Raw genomic sequence first — 18,428 nt, 5'->3', positions numbered from 1 at the left:
CCATATCATTTTTTGATTGGTCGACATGGTGCATTTTTCCACCAATAGGAAAGGCTGGTGGGGGTTTGTTTTGGTGTTGTTTTTGCTCACAGGCTTTCGAGCGTTTTCCTTATAAAACGGCGTTTTTACCGTTTCTTCCTGCAGTAAATATAAACAACGACAGTATTCAGGAAGAAAACCAAACATTGCAGATATTTTATCATAACTCTGGTTTTACACGGCCGATCAACACAATTCAAAAACTGGTATAAAGTCCACACTTTGTCCGTCAGTTGTTCCGTCTGTCCTGCTCACATCTCCAATGGTTGTACACGTTGTCATTAACGTGGCTTCACTCCACATCAGCCGCTTTGCTAAAACACCGGTGTCGCACATAAGGACGCTGTCAGAGCCTGTCAGCCACGTTGATCAGCTGCGTATATACGAATGTGAATCGCGTGATTGGCTGGACTACGGGATAAGGTGGCCTCGTTCTGATCCCATACGGGAGCAGCCAGTCACTGACTAACACTGCAAAACAGAATCGTTAAAGTTTTCATTTTAATTTCAATTCAGGTGATTTTTCTTTTTTTTTTTTTTTTTGTGCGCAACGCAGATTTTCTGTGCAGAGACCGTGCCAGCAGTGCGCAATTGTGCCAGCAGTGCGCAATTGTGCCAGCAGTGCGCAATTGTGCACGCGCGCAGCTTAGAGGGAACATTGCTTGCGAGTGTCGGGTCTTTTGTGTTTGTAGAAAATGTTTCATATCTTTGAGTTGAGCTCATGGAAAACAGGAGCAAAAACAAAAGTGTTGCGTTTATATTTTTGTTCAGTGTAAATGATAAAACATCAGGTTTGACCCAGAATACAGTTTGATCCACATGATGGCGCTGTGAAAAGTGCGCGCTGTACTGGTGGCACCAGTGTCCCCAGCCCACAGACCAGTGCTGCCACTAATCGAGTTTCATTAGCAGCATCTAAATGCTGTTTAAAGGTGGACTTCATCTGTCACACAGGAGCAGTTTGGCTTCGCTTTGCCTAAATAATGACCTGGTGTATTTCTGTATACACACCTGCTAAGGATCAGGTGACTCTTATAATAAAAGGTTAATACGTAAAACCTTAAAATAAAAAGGGCTGTTTTTAGCAGTATTTAGGCTGCAGTCTGTGTATTATGTCCATGATATTCTACAGTGGGGCAAAAAAGTATTTAGTCAGCCACCGATTGTGCAAGTTCCCCCACCTAAAATGATGACAGAGGTCAGTAATTTGCACCAGAGGTACACTTCAACTGTGAGAGACAGAATGTGAAAAAGAAAATCCATGAATCCACATGGTAGGATTTGTAAAGAATTTATTGGTAAATCAGGGTGGAAAATAAGTATTTGGTCACCTCAAACAAGGAAAATCTCTGGCTCTCACAGACCTGTAACGTCTTCTGTAAGAAGCTTTTCTGTCCCCCACTCGTTACCTGTATGAATGGCACCTGTTTGAACTCATCATCTGTATCAAAGACACCTGTCCACAGCCTCAAACAGTCAGACTCCAAACTCCGCCATGGCCAAGACCAAAGAGCTTTCGAAGGACACCAGGAAAAGTATTGTAGACCTGCACCAGACTGGGAAGAGTGAATCTACAATAGGCAAGCAGCTTGGTGTGAAAAAATCAACTGTGGGAGCAATCATCAGAAAATGGAAGACATACAAGACCACTGATAATCTCCCTCGATCTGGGGCTCCACGCAAGATCTCATCCCGTGGGGTCAAAATGATCATGAGAACGGTGAGCAAAGATCCCAGAACCACACGGGGGGACCTGGTGAATGACCTGCAGAGAGCTGGGACCAAAGTAACAAAGGTCACCATCAGTAACACACTACAACGGCAGGGAATCAAATCCCGCAGTGCCAGACGTGTTCCGCTGCTGAAGCCAGTGCATGTCCAGGCCCGTCTGAAGTTTGCCAGAGAGCACATGGATGATACAGCAGAGGATTGGGAGAATGTCATGTGGTCAGATGAAACCAAAGTAGAACTTTTTGGTATAAACTCAACTCGTCGTGTTTGGAGGAAGAAGAATACTGAGTTGCATCCCAAGAACACCATACCTACTGTGAAGCATGGGGGTGGAAACATCATGCTATGGGGCTGTTTTTCTGCCAAGGGGACAGGACCACTGATCCGTGTTAAGGACAGAATGAATGGGGCCATGTATCGTGAGATTTTGAGCCAAAACCTCCTTCCATCAGTGAGAACTTTGAAGATGAAACGAGGCTGGGTCTTCCAACATGACAATGATCCAAAACACACCGCCCGGGCAACAAAGGAGTGGCTCCGTAAGAAGCATTTGAAAGTCCTGGAGTGGCCTAGCCAGTCTCCAGACCTCAACCCCATAGAAAATCTGTGGCGGGAGTTGAAAGTCCGTGTTGCTCGGCGACAGCCCCAAAACATCACTGCTCTCGAGAAGATCTGCATGGAGGAATGGGCCAAAATACCAGCTACTGTGTGTGCAAACCTGGTAAAGACCTATAGTAAACGTTTGACCTCTGTTATTGCCAACAAAGGTTATGTTACAAAGTATTGAGTTGTATTTTGTTATTGACCAAATACTTATTTTCCACCCTGATTTACGAATAAATTCTTTACAAATCCTACCATGTGGATTCATGGATTTTTCTTTCACATTCTGTCTCTCACAGTTGAAGTGTACCTCTGGTGCAAATTACTGACCTCTGTCATCATTTTAGGTGGGGGAACTTGCACAATCGGTGGCTGACTAAATACTTTTTTGCCCCACTGTACATTACAGTAAAAACAGTAATTATATAAAGAACAGATGGATCAGGATCCTGTCTGTGTCTTTACTATGATCTCAGCTGATAATGAGGCTTGAAAGAGACATGTTTGAACTTTTGCATTGATCAGACAAATAAGCCTGCATGTTTGCATGAGCTTTAACTGTAAAACATGAAGCCTTTATTATTAAAAAAACAAAACCCTTTTGGTGTCATACAGGTAAGAAAGCAGCGAAGCGTTTTTCTCTCTAACAGATGTTTCATCTGTTTTCTCTGCCGTTGCTCTGATGGGACCTGCAGGGTGTTTTTGGTGACGTGGAGGTTTGCACAGTTGCTGCCTGTGGTGTGTGTAGAAATGTTCATGTTCTAGTCCCACTGTGAAGCACATAGACGTGTCCTGACTTCCTGTCTGTCCCACACTCTGTTGTCTCTGTTTGTTGCTGCCAACAGTACAAGTCATCTTTGCAGATTTTACTGAATAAACAAAAACATATTTACTGAAAGACTTATTCAGTAAACATGTTTGTTACACTGAGACTGAAACAGAGATCCCTGTTTATGCTCATAGAAAACGAGCCTCTGTTTTACTTTATTGAAATCAATTCTAATCACAGACAGGATCAGCAGCGTGCAGCTGCAGTGAGGTGTTGGTAGAGGAGCTGTGTTTGTGAGCTGTAGTCTGGATCAGGTCTCTGTGGGAGACTCGGTTACAGTACTTCTGAATATCCACGTGTCCACCTCACACAGCACATTTCTTCAGAATCGGTTGCTGTTTGCTAACATTTGACCTTTGCCCTTTTAGGCTGCCCTTCTGGCGCCCGTCGATGAGGACTTGGGATCTGACAAGAAGCAAACTGGGGGAAGCAGCAGAGTACCAGACTTCCCTCCTCCAGCAGGCCGGGAGATCTTGTTGCGCACCTGTGTGCCGCGACCAGCAGCGTACTCCAAGGCGCTGCCTCAGCGGCTCTTCTGTGTCCTGATGAGGGAGGAGTTTAGGTTGACCGGAGGCTTTTCCACAGACACGTCCTCCTTTTAAGTCCTGTGAACAATTCACACCTGGGATGAAGATAAGTGAAGGACACAGGATGGAGACTTTCACATGTATGAATGTGGCCATGGAGTAAGATCATAGAAATACATTTCTTCATTTGTTTGCTTTATTTGTAAGAACGGTGCAATATTTCAGCATCTACGGCTCGCCCAAGCTTAAAAGCAGGAAGCAGTATATTACTGGCATTGATTAAGAAGCATTTATGGCTTTGTCTGGAAATATGTGAAACTAAATCCTTCTGTGTATTCATAAATCTGCAGCTGTGATAAAACAGTTTCACACTAAAACCTTCATTTTACCTTCAAAGCTTCTCTTGATGCCTTTTTAAGGAAATGAAATTTGTCGTTAGGATGGAGTTCCCCATCCTGCACTCACCACACGCTAACACAACCTTCTCAACTCTGATATTTAGTAGATTATATTTCAGTTGCAGGGATTGGTCCTGATGGTAAACATGAGAGCCGGTGAGGACTTCATGGGTCGTTTCAGCTGAGCTCCATCCTCCAGCATGTCCTGCTGCTGGATTAACACACAGCTGTTTGTTTGCATCCAACCAGAACCAGACCGTGCAGTTCTTATTCCTGTTCATAAGCTGATTGTTCAAACATGAAGCTCTTTGACGTTGTATAAAAACTGAAACGACACTTTACAGCTGACTGTGATGTTTTAAATGGAGCTGGTTCCTCGAGGCGCGTCCGACAGCATGAGGGGAAACTTGGTTTTGTCATATTTTCTTTGTTTTGTTAAGGGTGTATCCATCCCATGATACAGACACATACAGTTTAAACGATGTTTAATGTTAATCAAAACTTCTAAGATCCAGGTTGAATAAAACAGCATTAGGTGTGTGATTTCACTCTGCTCCACACACCTGCGTGCTCCAATCAGAGACACCAGAGGAACAGGTGATGAATGTGATGGGGAATGATAGGTTTGTAGCATAAACCTATTCGCTGGAACGTTAAGGACAATCTGCTACGCAGCAAAAAGCAAGACTCAAGGCACCAAAGTTCTCTGGTTCACTCATGCATGAGGGAGATCTGGCTGGAGCCAAGTGTCGTCCCACCACTTGACCTCCGTCAGACTCTCAGCCAGACTCCCCAGAGCACTCCTTTTATTGTGGTGACATGAATATGCATTGGGTCATTAACATATAACATCTTACATAGGTATACATGTGAACAAAGAATACTGTGTGTGTGAGGTCAAGATGTGACCCTGTGAAGACTCCCCAAAGCTGGTGCCAGGAGTCTAACAGGTCCATCTAAACAAAAGGCTCTTACACTCAAACAGATATACATGTGTTTGCTATACCATATATCAAGAAAAGATAAAACCTCTCCTAGGGGGTGTGATCTATGCCAGAACACACTCTGTAGAGGAGTGAACGCACTCCCCTCTTCATGCTACACAGAGTTGTTACAGACCTCCTAGGATGAGACATTCTTTCAATCTACAATTGATTATACACTTCTAAGCATATATGAGTAAATGTTTCTAAGCATAAATGACAATCAACAATACAAAACCTAACATTCCCCCCTTTATTGACCTTTATGCTAGAAAAGTTTCCAGTTATGAATACCTCATGTCTGACAGTTTCAATGCCAACATTGTTATACTCAGCATACGTCAAATCACCCTAAATCACTGTAAAAGTACAGAGTTTAACAAAGGTATTAGCGGATATCCCATTCCCCATTGATCTCATCTCATGGCAAACTGCATCCTACAAACAAACAAAGAAATTGTTAATTTAATAGTGAAAATAAGAAGATAACATTTTCAAAAACATCCCATCTTGGTGATGCTTCCTCCGGGTGTGCAATCACATGTCTCTCTGCAGAGTGGTTTGAGTTCTGCAGGGTGTCATAAATGTCTCTTCCAGTTGTTTCCATCACTGTCCATAGGACCAGAGTCCAAATGTATGTAGAATAGACATTCAAACATACCAGTTAGTTTTGTTGTTTGTCAACATGGGTCTCAGCTATTTCCAAAGCTGCAGACCTCATAGGAAACTGCTGTTATCACCACCATAGCTTCTGGTTCCTGTGCTTTTCACAGAATCATGATGTCATCCTTAGACTCCTTCCAACGCTGCTGAAGGTTTAAGGCAGAGCACGTCGTACACCTTAGTTGTCTTCCTCAGCGTCAACATTGAATCTTTCATTGTATTTAAAATCTTGCTGTGGGAAGTCTCCTCTTGATCTCCTGGAAGCTCAGTAGCACAGCTCTCTGTGTGATGTCTGCTGTGCTGAAGATGATCTCTGATCCTCCTGAAGTCTCTCTCCTGGCCTCAGCTCCCATCTTGTGGACGATCCTCTCAGGCACTCCTTTTCGTCATGGATAGTCCTGATTTTGGGCCTGCTGGATCTGTCTCAAAACATTCAGGGCGTCAGTCATGTTTGATGAATGTGCGTCTTCTTTATGTAAATGCAGCATGTGTTGTTGAAGAGGACACAAAGTCCCCTTTCTCTGCTAATATCATAGAGTAGTTCTTCCCTGAGAGTTGGTCCAGGAACATATATAGTGTGGGGTATGTTGCCGTGCTGGGTAGATGGGAACAGACATAATAGTCTGTATTTGCCGATTCTGCTTTTGTTCTGTCGTGGATATAACGGTACCAGGCATTATTCATCCATGGAGGGATGTGGTCTTGCATCATGTCTCTTAGGTGAGAGTTGTCATGTGTCCATCCTCTCTGCCTTCCTCCTGGTTCAGCTGATTCCGGCACCAGCTGGGGTCCTGTAAAGGTGAGCGTCGTAGTCAAGGTAACCAAGAGGGTCCACCTTCCCATGGTTGCACACAGGTGCGTCACGCCTCGCACTTGGTTGCCCTAGAGTTGATCAGAGGCTGGAGGTTGAAGTGCGAGCTTACCCTACGGGGGCTCAATCAGCACTCCCCCCTCACCACTGAAACAACCAAGTGTGAGATTTCTCTATTGTGCTGTCTTGGGGGTGCCGGGGTTTCCTGGGACCTCGACCTCTTTGCAGTGGCTCTGATAAATCCAGGAGGGTCTCTCGCTATTTTGCAGGCAGTTGAAATGGTCCTTGCTGTGGCTCCAAGGTCTGATCTCATGATGGGCCCCAACCAGCTTGACCTTTGACCTCAACCACTGCCTGGGCTGTCCGCTATGCCTGGAATGTTTCTCGCGTCTCACTGCTGCACCTGTATTTCAGAAAAACTTCTATTTGGAGAGCATGTCAACAATCATCAAACCACATTCTTTAGTTCAGTGAACTTCACTTATAGGCCATCAAAGCCTCATCTGAACATGTAAATAAACGGTTAATCACACAACTCACTGCAACAATAATAGTAAACATTGTTTAGTGTTAATTCTGGACCCCACCACTTGACGCATGGACACTCTCATGCGTCAACTCATCAAACTCAGATTCCTGTCTGAAAGAAAAAGGGTAGCCAGATCATGTCCCAGGCAACAGCAGGGCATCTCCTCCCCTGGAGCAGCACCACCCTGGACCTATAATCCTGCAATAAAAATGTTAGTGTGTTTTGCATATTAAATTTGCTTAACACCTGGCTCTGCCAGGAGCCTGCATACACACCATCATGGCCTGGAAAACAAGATCTGAAAATGAAATTAAACTTCACACTTATAAAGAATTATATCATAAGAGTAATAAGCATTCAGCACGGGCAAGACAAGTGTCATGTGCAGGTTTTCACAAATCAGTAAACCACAACTATTACCCTAATTTGCCCCAGACATGGATCATCCCATGTGCTCAGTTAACATTAATGTAATCGGTGACTTCTCTTAAGTAAAGTCACTCAACTCATCAATCACTATGAGCTCAATAGCCCATCTCCAACTATTCCATAAACAATCCCTTATTTGTTTTTCACATGTCACTTGTCCGCTTCTGCTGAATCCTCTACATGCATTCTCAGAAAAACAAACATTAGCAACACACATTGATTATCCTGGTATAAATCATCTAGCCACATGAAGAACTGTAATGCTGTAGAGAAGAAATGCAAATGTTGGCGCTGCGCAGGTGTCTTGTCAGTCTTGTCAGCTTTTGTCAGCTTTTACCAGTCAGTCAGTTTTTGTTTTTTTTTTTCCCCTTTCACTCATCCATTCATGCATTCATTCTTTCTTTCTTTGCTGATAGTGGAACCCATCGTCGCATTTAGTTTCCACTCTCAGCAAAATGACGTCATTTCAAAAAGAAAAAGAAGAACTTTAGTTCGGATTACATCGCTGAATCCTTTTTGGACAGGAACTTACTTCCTAATTGTCCCAAATAAGTGGCGTTCTCCAGAGCCCATTTTAATGTGGAGAAACTCACTTGTAACAATTTCCTCGACGTCGTGTCGTACAGCGCTTTCTGTTCTAATCGTGCAGATCTGCTCAAACGACAGAGATTATCGAACAAAACTTTCAGTGCACTGTGAAAGTATCAAAATAAAAAGGCCTTGTTAAGTCATGACACAAGCTCCTCATCTCAGGAGGGTAAATCGTACCATTAGCATGGTTCATCATACTATCATACTAATTGGCAGGCTCAACTTCACAACAGAAGAAAAATCATCAGCTAGATTCACTCCAAACCAACCATCAGCTGCACAACACACAACATAAGCCTAATGTCTTATTAGCTATGAGTTTAGTCACCAGGTCTGTGCTCTTCACTCATTTAAGCCACAGATTTTATTCAGTTTTCCTTTTTCCCTTCATCATAAAACATGTGACATGTTGTCATGCACTTCACAAAAGAAGTTTGTTCTGACGTATTCAGAGTTGTGTATCTAAATACAGGATTCACTCGCACATCAAAACAGGAAACTCAGTGTTTTAGAGTCTCCACTCAACACACAACAAACTCCAAACATCCCATTCACTCGTGCTAGAATTCAGTCACCTTTCATTAATCTAAGAACGATCAACTAATTTGCATATCAGCTATTAACCCACTAAGATGACAGGACAACAGAAAAGCATGTTCAAAATAGTATCACAAAAGACAATTTCCCTCATACAGTAAATTACTTGTGCTGCATCAATCAAGCAGGAAGCTTCTCCCAATTTACTATATCAACAACTAAATTTATTGTCTGATCACTGGTTGGTCAAACCAGAATCTTTTTTCCCACAAAAGTTAAATTGTTGTCCTGCAACCTAGAGAGTCAATTTTTTTTGCATTGGATAAATTCAGCATTTGATAACAAGTGTCTGCTAAATTGACACTATTTTAACACTGATGAAAGATAAGCTAATTTTCATTGCATGGGTGTTTGTGTTATTAGGCAGGTCTAATGCATGTCTGTGGAGCTGCATCTCCAGCAGGGCATGTTCTTAAAGCTGCCTTTCCTACACACTTCTCTGCTATTATTTAATCATTTCTTAACTAATGTGCTATGAGTCCACTGGTTTTTGCATCACACTAAGTGACCTGGACAAAATGACAGACTCACATGCTTAAAATGTTGTCTAATCTTCATGAGCTCTCTTGTTTTGTATTAGTAGGGTTAATGCATGTTCTGCTTGTGTGTGTGATTTTGTATATGTTTCTATTTTTGCAGTGTTTCAGACTCCTTCACAATTTTCCATCTTAAGCAGTCAGTTTTGTTTTTCCCAGGTTTGCTAACCCAAATTTTGATTTCCCACATTTAAATAACAGCATTCCTCTGTGTTTCTACTTACTCTCACTCTGTTGTCCTCTCCCACTTCAACAGACCAACAGCAGGCAGTTCTCCTTCAGCTTTGTCCTGTGTTCCACTGTCTCTTCTTGCCATTTTACTCCACAGGTGGCAAATGTCAAACTCCAACAGTCTCCTCAGTTCTTCTCAAAAGTTTTCTTCACATGCACAGTGAAGTTGCAGCTTGTTGTAAACACAGTGCCATTCATCCGATCAGTCAGGATGATGGGTTTGCTCTTCTTCTCTGATGCTGTTTGTCCATACTGCTGCTGCTTGCTGGGACTCTTTGTTGCTGTCTCTTTATCTGCCATGTTATTGCTCTTTGGAGCTGCATTCCTTGTCTTCAGGGAGGAGTGAGCTTGCTTGTGAGGTTGAGAGACACATGGTGCTATAAATAAGTCAGCCAGAAACTTGGCCTGCATGTTTTCAATGATGTTAAACTATAACTTTCTTCCGACTGCTGCATGTGGAAAATTGATTCAGGTCTGCTTTTCATCTGAAAGTGACAAACTAAGACATGTTCATTATTATCATCACTGCTTAATCAACACACATCTCTCTCTCTGTGTGTGTTTTTGTGAACAGTCTTTTCTTAAAAGCAGAAAATGAGATTGTAGATGTTTTTGGCTGATCAACACAAAACCTTTTTCCTATAATTATTTTTCATCTACAATGTACATTTTGTCTCTTTTTCACTCTTTTGTTGCTTTTTTTCTTTACAATAGCTGGTGACCTGCAGAATCACCGCTCTCACAATCAAAGGCAATTACTTTTACACAGCGCACAAAAACACTGTGATGTCAGACACATTCACACTCACTTTGTCATCTGCATAAATAACTCATATGGCTAATGATATGTGCCATGGTGAACCATAAATATGATCACCAGTTTATTTAATTATTTTTAACCCAACAAAACAAATAACAGAAACATGATGCTGATGCTATGAACACTCGAGTCAAGATGCAGGGAAACTGCTCACGGAAATGCTGCACACTCCAGTTATCAGTTATCAGAGCTCTGTTTCCCTCTCTTTGAGTAGTTCTCAGACAGCTCTCGATCTGATAATGTGTAGCTTGCTCATCAGCTCAGAAGAGACCGCAACGCAACATCACACAGTAGTTGCATGCTCTGCCCACAGTGGCAAAGACTTGCACTTTCATATTCAACACAGCTTCTCCATCATGTACTTTTAGATGTGTCATACAGGGTTCAGCATATTAGTTGTTTAACCTGAAAGCACTAGTGGGAACACTAGTGCTCTATATCTCAACAATGGCTCATAATAAGACAACAGTCTTTCACACAGGTCAAGTGCCTCTATGCACTTCATTAGTTTAAATATTTGCCTATATCACTTCACCTCATATGTCATTGTACTGAACTTGAGCAACCACAAGCTTAATGCAGATTACTTTTAACAACTATCCACCTCAATTAAATCTATGGTCTGGCTGTTGTCGATCAGGGCAAGCTAAAGAATAAACATTTTGTGTCAGCAAGGGGTGGGGGAAAGCCATTCACCACAGCACATCTCAAGTGCTACTGATGTGGGCTGGCCTTCTCCACACGCCCTTCAAGGCTGGTGTGTTTTCTGAAAACTTCTAACATTTGAATCTCTTCCATTTATAAGCCTGCGATTAACCGCACGGCTCAGGTCCGCGTGAAACCCGCGCGACCGCGCTCGCGTGAACCCGTGCAGCGAAAGGAGCCGTCGCTCTCTCTCTCTTTTTTTTTTAAATACTTTGCGCTGCCAGGAGCAAAGTCCAGCATAAAGTCTGTCTCCCTCCGACTCACTCTTGGTTGCTTAGAAACCCATGATAACAACAACAGTCGGTGTCACAGACCACGTGTAATATCAGCCTCGAATCCCGCCGATCGTCATTCATCGAGGAGAAAAGACAGACAGCGAATCCACAGGAACTTCCTGGCTGACGTCAGTCTTTCAGCGTGCCTCTCCTCCCCTCGGTGAATGTCGATTCCAGGGCTCTGGCTCTCGAAGGACCAATTAATGATAGGTTTGTAGCTTGAACCCATCCGCTGGAACGTTGAAGACAATATAATTACACAGCAAAGCAAGACACAAGTAGGCAAAGTTCTTCATGTTTCTCGTGCACGGGAGAGAACTGGACAGACGCCGTTCCTTCGCTTGACCCCAGTTGCTCTCGCCCGCTCTCCCGTACCACTGCTCTTTTATTGAGGTTACATGAATATGCATAGGTTCATTAACATATGACGTCTACATACACACAAAGAGTACCGTGTGTGTGTGTGTGTGTGTGTTACTGCTGATCAAAGGGTCATATACATGAAAGCACACAACAAACATCCTTGGTCAGGAAGAGGGTAGACCCCCCCCTCACCCTAAATGGTTCACCCTAGATAACAAGGTAAGGAAGTCCTGCAGTTCATCTAAACAAAGAGCACTTAGACTAGAACAGACGTAACTACGTTAATCCTACCATAAAACAATAAGACAAGGTACGACCTCTCTCATGCTCCCAGAGTGCTGTCTAATACACACAAAGTTTGCAGACTATCAAGGATCAAAACCTCTACCAATCTACAACTAATTACAAAACTCTAGGGGTGCAACGATACACAAAATTCACGGTTCGGTTCGATACTTTGTTGTCACGGTTCGATATTTTTTCGATACAAAAAAATGTTCATGCCTTTTTAATTTGTCATTTATTAAAATTATAAATATATATTTTAACTCAAAAGTACAGTTTTTCAATTTAACCCTAACCCTTGTGCGTGTTTTTTATTTTGACAGCGAATGCGCACCTGCGGACCACTTATGTGCAGCCCTGGTTATTTAGCTCGTCATATTGCAGCCACAGAAATTCTTTTGTCCATGAAACCATAAAGCTGCACCTTCTTTTTGCCTTATAGTCTGATTTGTCATAACTTCTCCGTTTTGTGGTAAGCTTTTCTTTGGCTGTCACTTCTTCACCCTGACCTGTCTTATTTGGCTCAGCAGAACTGAAATATATATCCTGCTGCTTTTACACAGGCACTCACATAAGCTCAGCGATTCTCTGCGCGATCAACCTCTCACATGTTTAAGCTGCGGGAGATTTCACTTGTCATGTTTGCATAGTAAGCTAACGATTAATAAGACGATGTCAGAGGAATTGGTGCGCAAATTATCATCACTCACAGATCAGTGCTGTCGCTCTCTATACACAGTTCGCGCGATTGCAAAGTGAAAGCAAAAAAACAAGCGCAAATTCAAACGCGACTTCAATATGTCACATATTGACAGTGGCTCACCGATGCCAATGACATAATTACCCAGCTACATTTCTGAAAGAATGCAAAAGCATTGACATATATTTTTCCTTCCTACAGTAGCCCGACGGGCAGGGAAGAGAGATTTTGGTAGCCCGACTGAAAAAAATCGCTAGCTCCAGGACGTCGGGCTAGCGATATTGCGAGCCCTGTATCTGATTGAGGAATCACTCATCTTTGGAAAAGAGAGTTTATTACAGAGAAATGTCTCTTTCCAAAATAAAAGCTATACTATCCGCTTCTTCTGGGCTATATTCTCAGCAGCATAAGGAGAATCATGTGCTAACAGCTGTCTAAATGACTCGGCTAAAGTTAGTAGCATGCTTGTTGTTTTTGTCTTTGCACTAGGATGATGTCGGTGTAAATGTGCAGTCATATTCGTTGTGTTCCCACTAGTGCTTTCAGGTTAATCTCGTTGAAATGACCTTAACGCCACAACACGGCAAATCTCCGTTAACGAGCTACCGCCGATCGCTCCGTGCATGGGACTAGACGGCCAACACGTTAACGAGCTAACTGCGCTAACACACTAGTTCACACCAATGTAATTGAGCATTGCATGGCACATCCAACATACTGTTTTACTTTAGTCCATGACTCGCTTACCTTCAGGGTCATACGTCACATGAAAACCAAAATAATTCCAAACGCCAGATCTGAATGAGGTTCAATTTGCCTGGAGAGCTTAACTTCTGTCTCGCTAGCTTGCCCTGCGCTCTTCCTTCTGACTATGCTGTCTGTGTTGAGCGCTCAGTGGATCTGCGCTCGACAGTGCAGCCTAGGCGGAGTAGTCGAAGACAGATTCACTGAGCGCTCAACACAGACAGCATCGTCAGAAGGAAAATTGATAAAATAAATTACAAATGTTGTATTGTTCGATACATATGCGTACCGAACCGAAAGCACTGTATCGAACGGTTCAATATCGATACAAATATCGTTGCACCCCTACTAAGCACATATAAGTAAATATTTCTAAGCATAAATGTGTCAGGAATCGCTGTGCGGCAGGCAGGAGTTGGACCCAAAATGCAGGACTCACAGACTCGGGGAGGTGAACTCAAAACACAGCTTTATTTGCTGGTAGAACAAACATACAAACTAGACTAAACTGGGAAACCATAAACTAGGGAGACACAGGGAGATCCACACACAGCATGAGGGACGACGTCACGCTGAACAGAGGGAGACGCAGACAGAAATACACAGAGGGTTAACGAGGAAAGTGGGAACACACGGGGAACACAGGTGACACTGATAATCATAACGAGACAGGGCGGGGTGAACTGAACATGACATGTACGGGCGTGAGAGTCACAAAGTAAACAGGAAGTGCACAGAGGTTCAGACAGGAGGAGAGAGAGCACGGGGAAAACACAGACATAACGGGCTGGGGAAACATGAAACAACCACAAAGGGAGACGAGGGCTCATAAATACATAGAGGGCACACAGGGGGAAGAGAGAGCACGGGGAGAACTTAGACATAATGGGCAGGGGAAACATGGAATAAAACATAAGGAGAGACGAGGGCTCACAGATACACAGAGGGGCACACAGGGGGTAAAAGCCATGAAGGGAAAACACTTAGGGAACAACACAACAGGGCAACTCAGAAAACATGGCCTAAGCAAGGAACAAAATACAAACATACAAGAAAACTAAGAACACTGGGCCAACATGGCCCAGGACCATGACAAAATGACGATCAACAATACAAAACCTAACAGTCACAATGAAAGTCTTTCCCACCACCACAGTGATGACAGGGTTGAGAACTGGATCCATCTGTGTCGCTCTGCTTCTAAACAAAGACACAAAGACAGTGTAAGTCAGTCCTTCAACATTTGTATCCTGACCGTCGCCTGAAATAAAGAGCATCTCTGCAGACGTCCAACTACATTTGACTGTTTCAGTTAACACACTCAGTTTACTGGGCTGCAATAACTACAATACTACCACCATAATACTACAGTAATACTAAAATCATAACTGAAAGGAAAATCTGAATAATCACTCAGAGCTGCTTTTCCATGCAGTAGAATTGCTAACATGCTAACACAGTTTAATGAGCAGAGTTGTTCCAAACAGTCAGGCTAAAATGACAAGATAACAATATAAATACATACCTCACAGTAGCTGCACTTGGAGAGTCTCTTTCTGGTGTGGATCTGTTGGTGTTGTCTCAGGTAACGTGGAGATTTAAAAGTCTTCTCACACAGGTCACATTGATAAGGTCTCTCCTCAGTGTGGGTAAACATGTGTTGTTGTAAGACTGCGTCTGTTGTAAACTGTTTGCCACACTGTTCACAGCAGTACACATCATGTCTGGTGTGAATGCGTAGGTGTATATTTCGGCTCTCTCTCCGGCTGAAAGTTTTTCCACAGATGTCACAGCTGTATGCCTTAATTCCAGAGTGGGTAACTAGATGCTTCTGTAAGCTGCTACTTTGAGTAAAAGCTCTGCCACACTGATCACAGCTGTACGCTTTAACTCCACTGTGGATGAGTTGGTGTTTTTTTAGGTACTCCTTCAAGGAAAAAGACTTTCCACACATGTCACAGCTGAACGGTCTCTCTCCAGTGTGGATGACCTGATGCTGTTTTAGTGAAGCCTTCAGAGTAAACTCCATCCCACACTTGTCACAGCTGTATGGCTTAATTCCAGAGTGGGTAACTAGATGACTCTGTAAGTGGCTACTGCGAGTAAAAGCTCTGCCACACTGATCACAGGTGTACGCTTTAACTCCACTGTGGATGAGCTGGTGTTGTTTTAGGGAACCCTTCAAGGAAAAAGACTTTCCACACATGTCACAGCTGAACGGTCTCTCTCCAGTGTGGATGACCTGATGCTGTTTTAGTGAAGCCTTCAGAGTAAACTCCATCCCACACTCGTCACAGCTGTATGGCTTAATTCCAGAGTGGGTAACTAGATGCTTCTGTAAGCTGCTACTTTGAGTAAACTCTTTGCCACACTGTTCACAGCAGTACACATCATGTCTGGTGTGAATGCGTAGGTGTATATTTCGGCTCTCTCTCTGGCTGAAAGTTTTTCCACAGATGTCACAGCTGTATGCCTTAATTCCAGAGTGGGTAACTAGATGCTTCTGTAAGCTGCTACTTTGAGTAAAAGCTCTGCCACACTGATCACAGCTGTACGCTTTAACTCCACTGTGGATGAGCTGGTGTTGTTTTAGGGAACCCTCCAAGGAAAAAGACTTTCCACACAAGTCACAGCTGAACGGTCTCTCTCCAGTGTGGATGACCTGATGCCGTTTTAGTGAAGCCCTCACAGTAAAACCCTTCCCACACTCGTCACAGCTGTATGGCTTAATTCCAGAGTGGGTAACTAGATGCTTCTGTAAGTGGCTACTGTGAGTAAAAGCTCTCCCACACTGATCACAGCTGTACGCTTTAACTCCACTGTGGATGAGCTGGTGTTTTTTTAGGGAATCCTTCCAGGAAAAATACTTTCCACACAAGTCACAGCTGAATGGTCTCTCTCCAGTGTGGATGACCTGATGCCGTTTTAGTGAAGCCCTCACAGTAAAACCCTTCCCACACTCGTCACAGGTGTGTTTTTTCTCTCCCTTTCTTCTGTGAGGTTTGTCGGCCTCCTGAGAGCGCTGACTTCTGGCTCCATGTTGGTCCTGCAGTGACAGAGATACAAACAGAGGCAGTGAGTGAAATGCAGTCGTGGAACAAACTCAACCTTCAAACTCCATTAACACTAGTTTTAAACCTGAAGGTGGAGCGTGGCACCAAACACCTTAAAGGTCTCTTATCCCCACCTGCTGGTAGTTCTAACACATTACATCCAACCTGCTGTTAAAGATAATTCATGACTGTTCAAACACTAAAATCATGCCCATCCCTCCTGATTGTACACACACACACACACACACACACACACACACACACACATTATTTTATAATTTAGATTATTTTGTTGTTTCCTATTACATATTTCTATAATTTGTATAGATTTATACAGAATTATTCAGTGATAATAAATCCTATGTTTGTTTATTCTAAAGGAACCGTTAGCTTCCACAACAGATGTTGCTCGTCTTCCGTCAAATACTTACATAAAATATTACACAATAAAGTGGATTCAAGATATCCACATAATTTCACTCTTACATCCAGTGAGGTTTCACAATTGTTCAAATATAAGCAATCAATAATAATAATAATAATAATATCAATAACATTGAGGCACATTACACAAATTTCAAAAACAAATCATGTCTTACAATATTTACAACAACTAAAAGCTCTGTAAATCGGCTTTTAAGTGTTCATTGAAGTTTTGAATAATTCTCTAATTTTTTAAGGCAACTTATTCCACTTAAAAGTTGCTCTAAATGTAACAGTTTTACAAAACGTTACTTTTAACTCGAGCATTTACTAAATTGCAGTTTGTTGAAAACTGTGTAATATGATGATGTATTTCATCTGGATACTGCAGCTGAGCAGAATAAATGTGGTGTGTTTAACGGAATTGCTTTCTTTAGAACTACAAGTAAGCCATAGAATATTTTAGCCTGTACAGGAAGCCAAGAAAGGTTATTATGCATTTGATCAATATTAGTATAGTATGAACATCTTCAAACTAATCTGGACGCCTTATTCTGGACTAACTGAAGTCTGTTAAGATCTGTCTTATTAGCTGCTGACCAAATGATTGAACAATACTCCAGATGAGACATTACTAGTGCATTAATGACATCTTTCATAATGAAGAAGTGATACACAAAGAGCATTTCATAGCCATAGCTATGCCTTGTCGGCAGAGTTATGTGACATTAGTGATGTTTGTACTTTCAGCGTTAACTTGGTTTTAAAGCCTTTAAAATATACGCCGTTCAATAGTCGACCTTAATCTGACAGAGAATGTGATGATTTTGTGGATGATTAAAGTCAGTCATATATCCACAAACACAACAGGCTGAAAGTCAGTGATGCTGCTCGGTTTGCAGTCCTGAACATCACGGCACAAGCAGGATCCACTGCACTGTTAATGTTAGCTGTGTTATATTGCTGCCTCTGTTCGGTGGTGTCGAGCCAAACGCACTTTAATGTGTGTTTGAACGAGCTGACGGTTCACTCGTTAAGCTGAAAGAAAGATGCTTTAATCACAGCAGTCACACATGTGTCCACTGCACCATCTGGAACTCTTCTTGTTTACACTCGTAATAACACAAACACTAAATCCTGCTTCTCTGGTGCTGTTGTGTAGCAGTGTGTACACCTGAGACTGTCACCTGTCTGTCTGTCCTGCACTCTCTCTCTGTTTCTTTCTCTCTGATTGTGGAATAAAAGTATGAACATGTGTTTATAAGTTACACTTGTGTCTGAATCCTGCAGCTTATCACACATTTGATTTCCATGTGTGACGACTGCAAGTGTCCAGAGTGAGGACAGACTGAGGGACACACTGCTGCACATCATCTGTGAGGCTTTGCACCCCTGATGATCCACCAGGACAAACTCAGCAGTGTGTGAGGAAGAGGAGGAGGAAGAGCCAGCAGCAGCTGACAGATGGAGAGAATAGACAGACTGTTCCCTGTTTGTGAAGGACTGCTAGGAAAGTTTAACATAACTGTCTGTGCTGAATCAGTCTTATTAGGTAATGTTCAA

The 18,428-nt window shown here is 42.7% G+C and overlaps 2 protein-coding genes across 6 annotated transcripts in view; one reads left to right on the top strand and one right to left on the bottom strand.

Moving 5' to 3' along the window:
* Nucleotides 1-4,552, top strand: part of LOC309695389 (rab3 GTPase-activating protein catalytic subunit-like) — a gene marked incomplete at its 5' end in the record, with an annotated part of 35,830 nt that extends 31,278 nt beyond the window's left edge. Inside the window, 2 exons of the mRNA XM_082516001.1 lie at nucleotides 3,069-3,089; nucleotides 3,571-4,552. Coding sequence (XP_082372127.1) covers nucleotides 3,069-3,089; nucleotides 3,571-3,804 — 255 coding nt within the window. The 3' untranslated portion in view covers nucleotides 3,805-4,552. The remainder of the gene's footprint in view (nucleotides 1-3,068; nucleotides 3,090-3,570) is intronic.
* Nucleotides 4,553-4,829: 277 nt separating this feature from the next.
* The window catches only part of LOC309695232 (uncharacterized protein), a 20,526-nt gene continuing 6,927 nt past the window's right edge, over nucleotides 4,830-18,428 (bottom strand). For 3 of the 5 annotated variants that reach the window (XM_082515758.1, XM_082515760.1, XM_082515759.1), the window contains exons 3-4: nucleotides 14,915-16,435; nucleotides 4,830-14,589 (exon numbers count right to left, since the gene is read on the bottom strand). In XM_082515758.1, the coding sequence (XP_082371884.1) occupies nucleotides 14,509-14,589; nucleotides 14,915-16,435 (1,602 nt within the window). In that variant the 3' untranslated portion in view covers nucleotides 4,830-14,508. The remainder of the gene's footprint in view (nucleotides 14,590-14,914; nucleotides 16,436-18,428) is intronic. The other 2 variants (XR_014273077.1, XM_082515761.1) reach the window with 2 other exon arrangements.

This window comes from Aulonocara stuartgranti (genome assembly GCF_965226115.1).
Source record: "Aulonocara stuartgranti genome assembly, chromosome: 19".
NCBI lineage: Eukaryota > Metazoa > Chordata > Actinopteri > Cichliformes > Cichlidae > Aulonocara > Aulonocara stuartgranti.
This window is presented reverse-complemented; position numbering and strand designations above follow the sequence as displayed.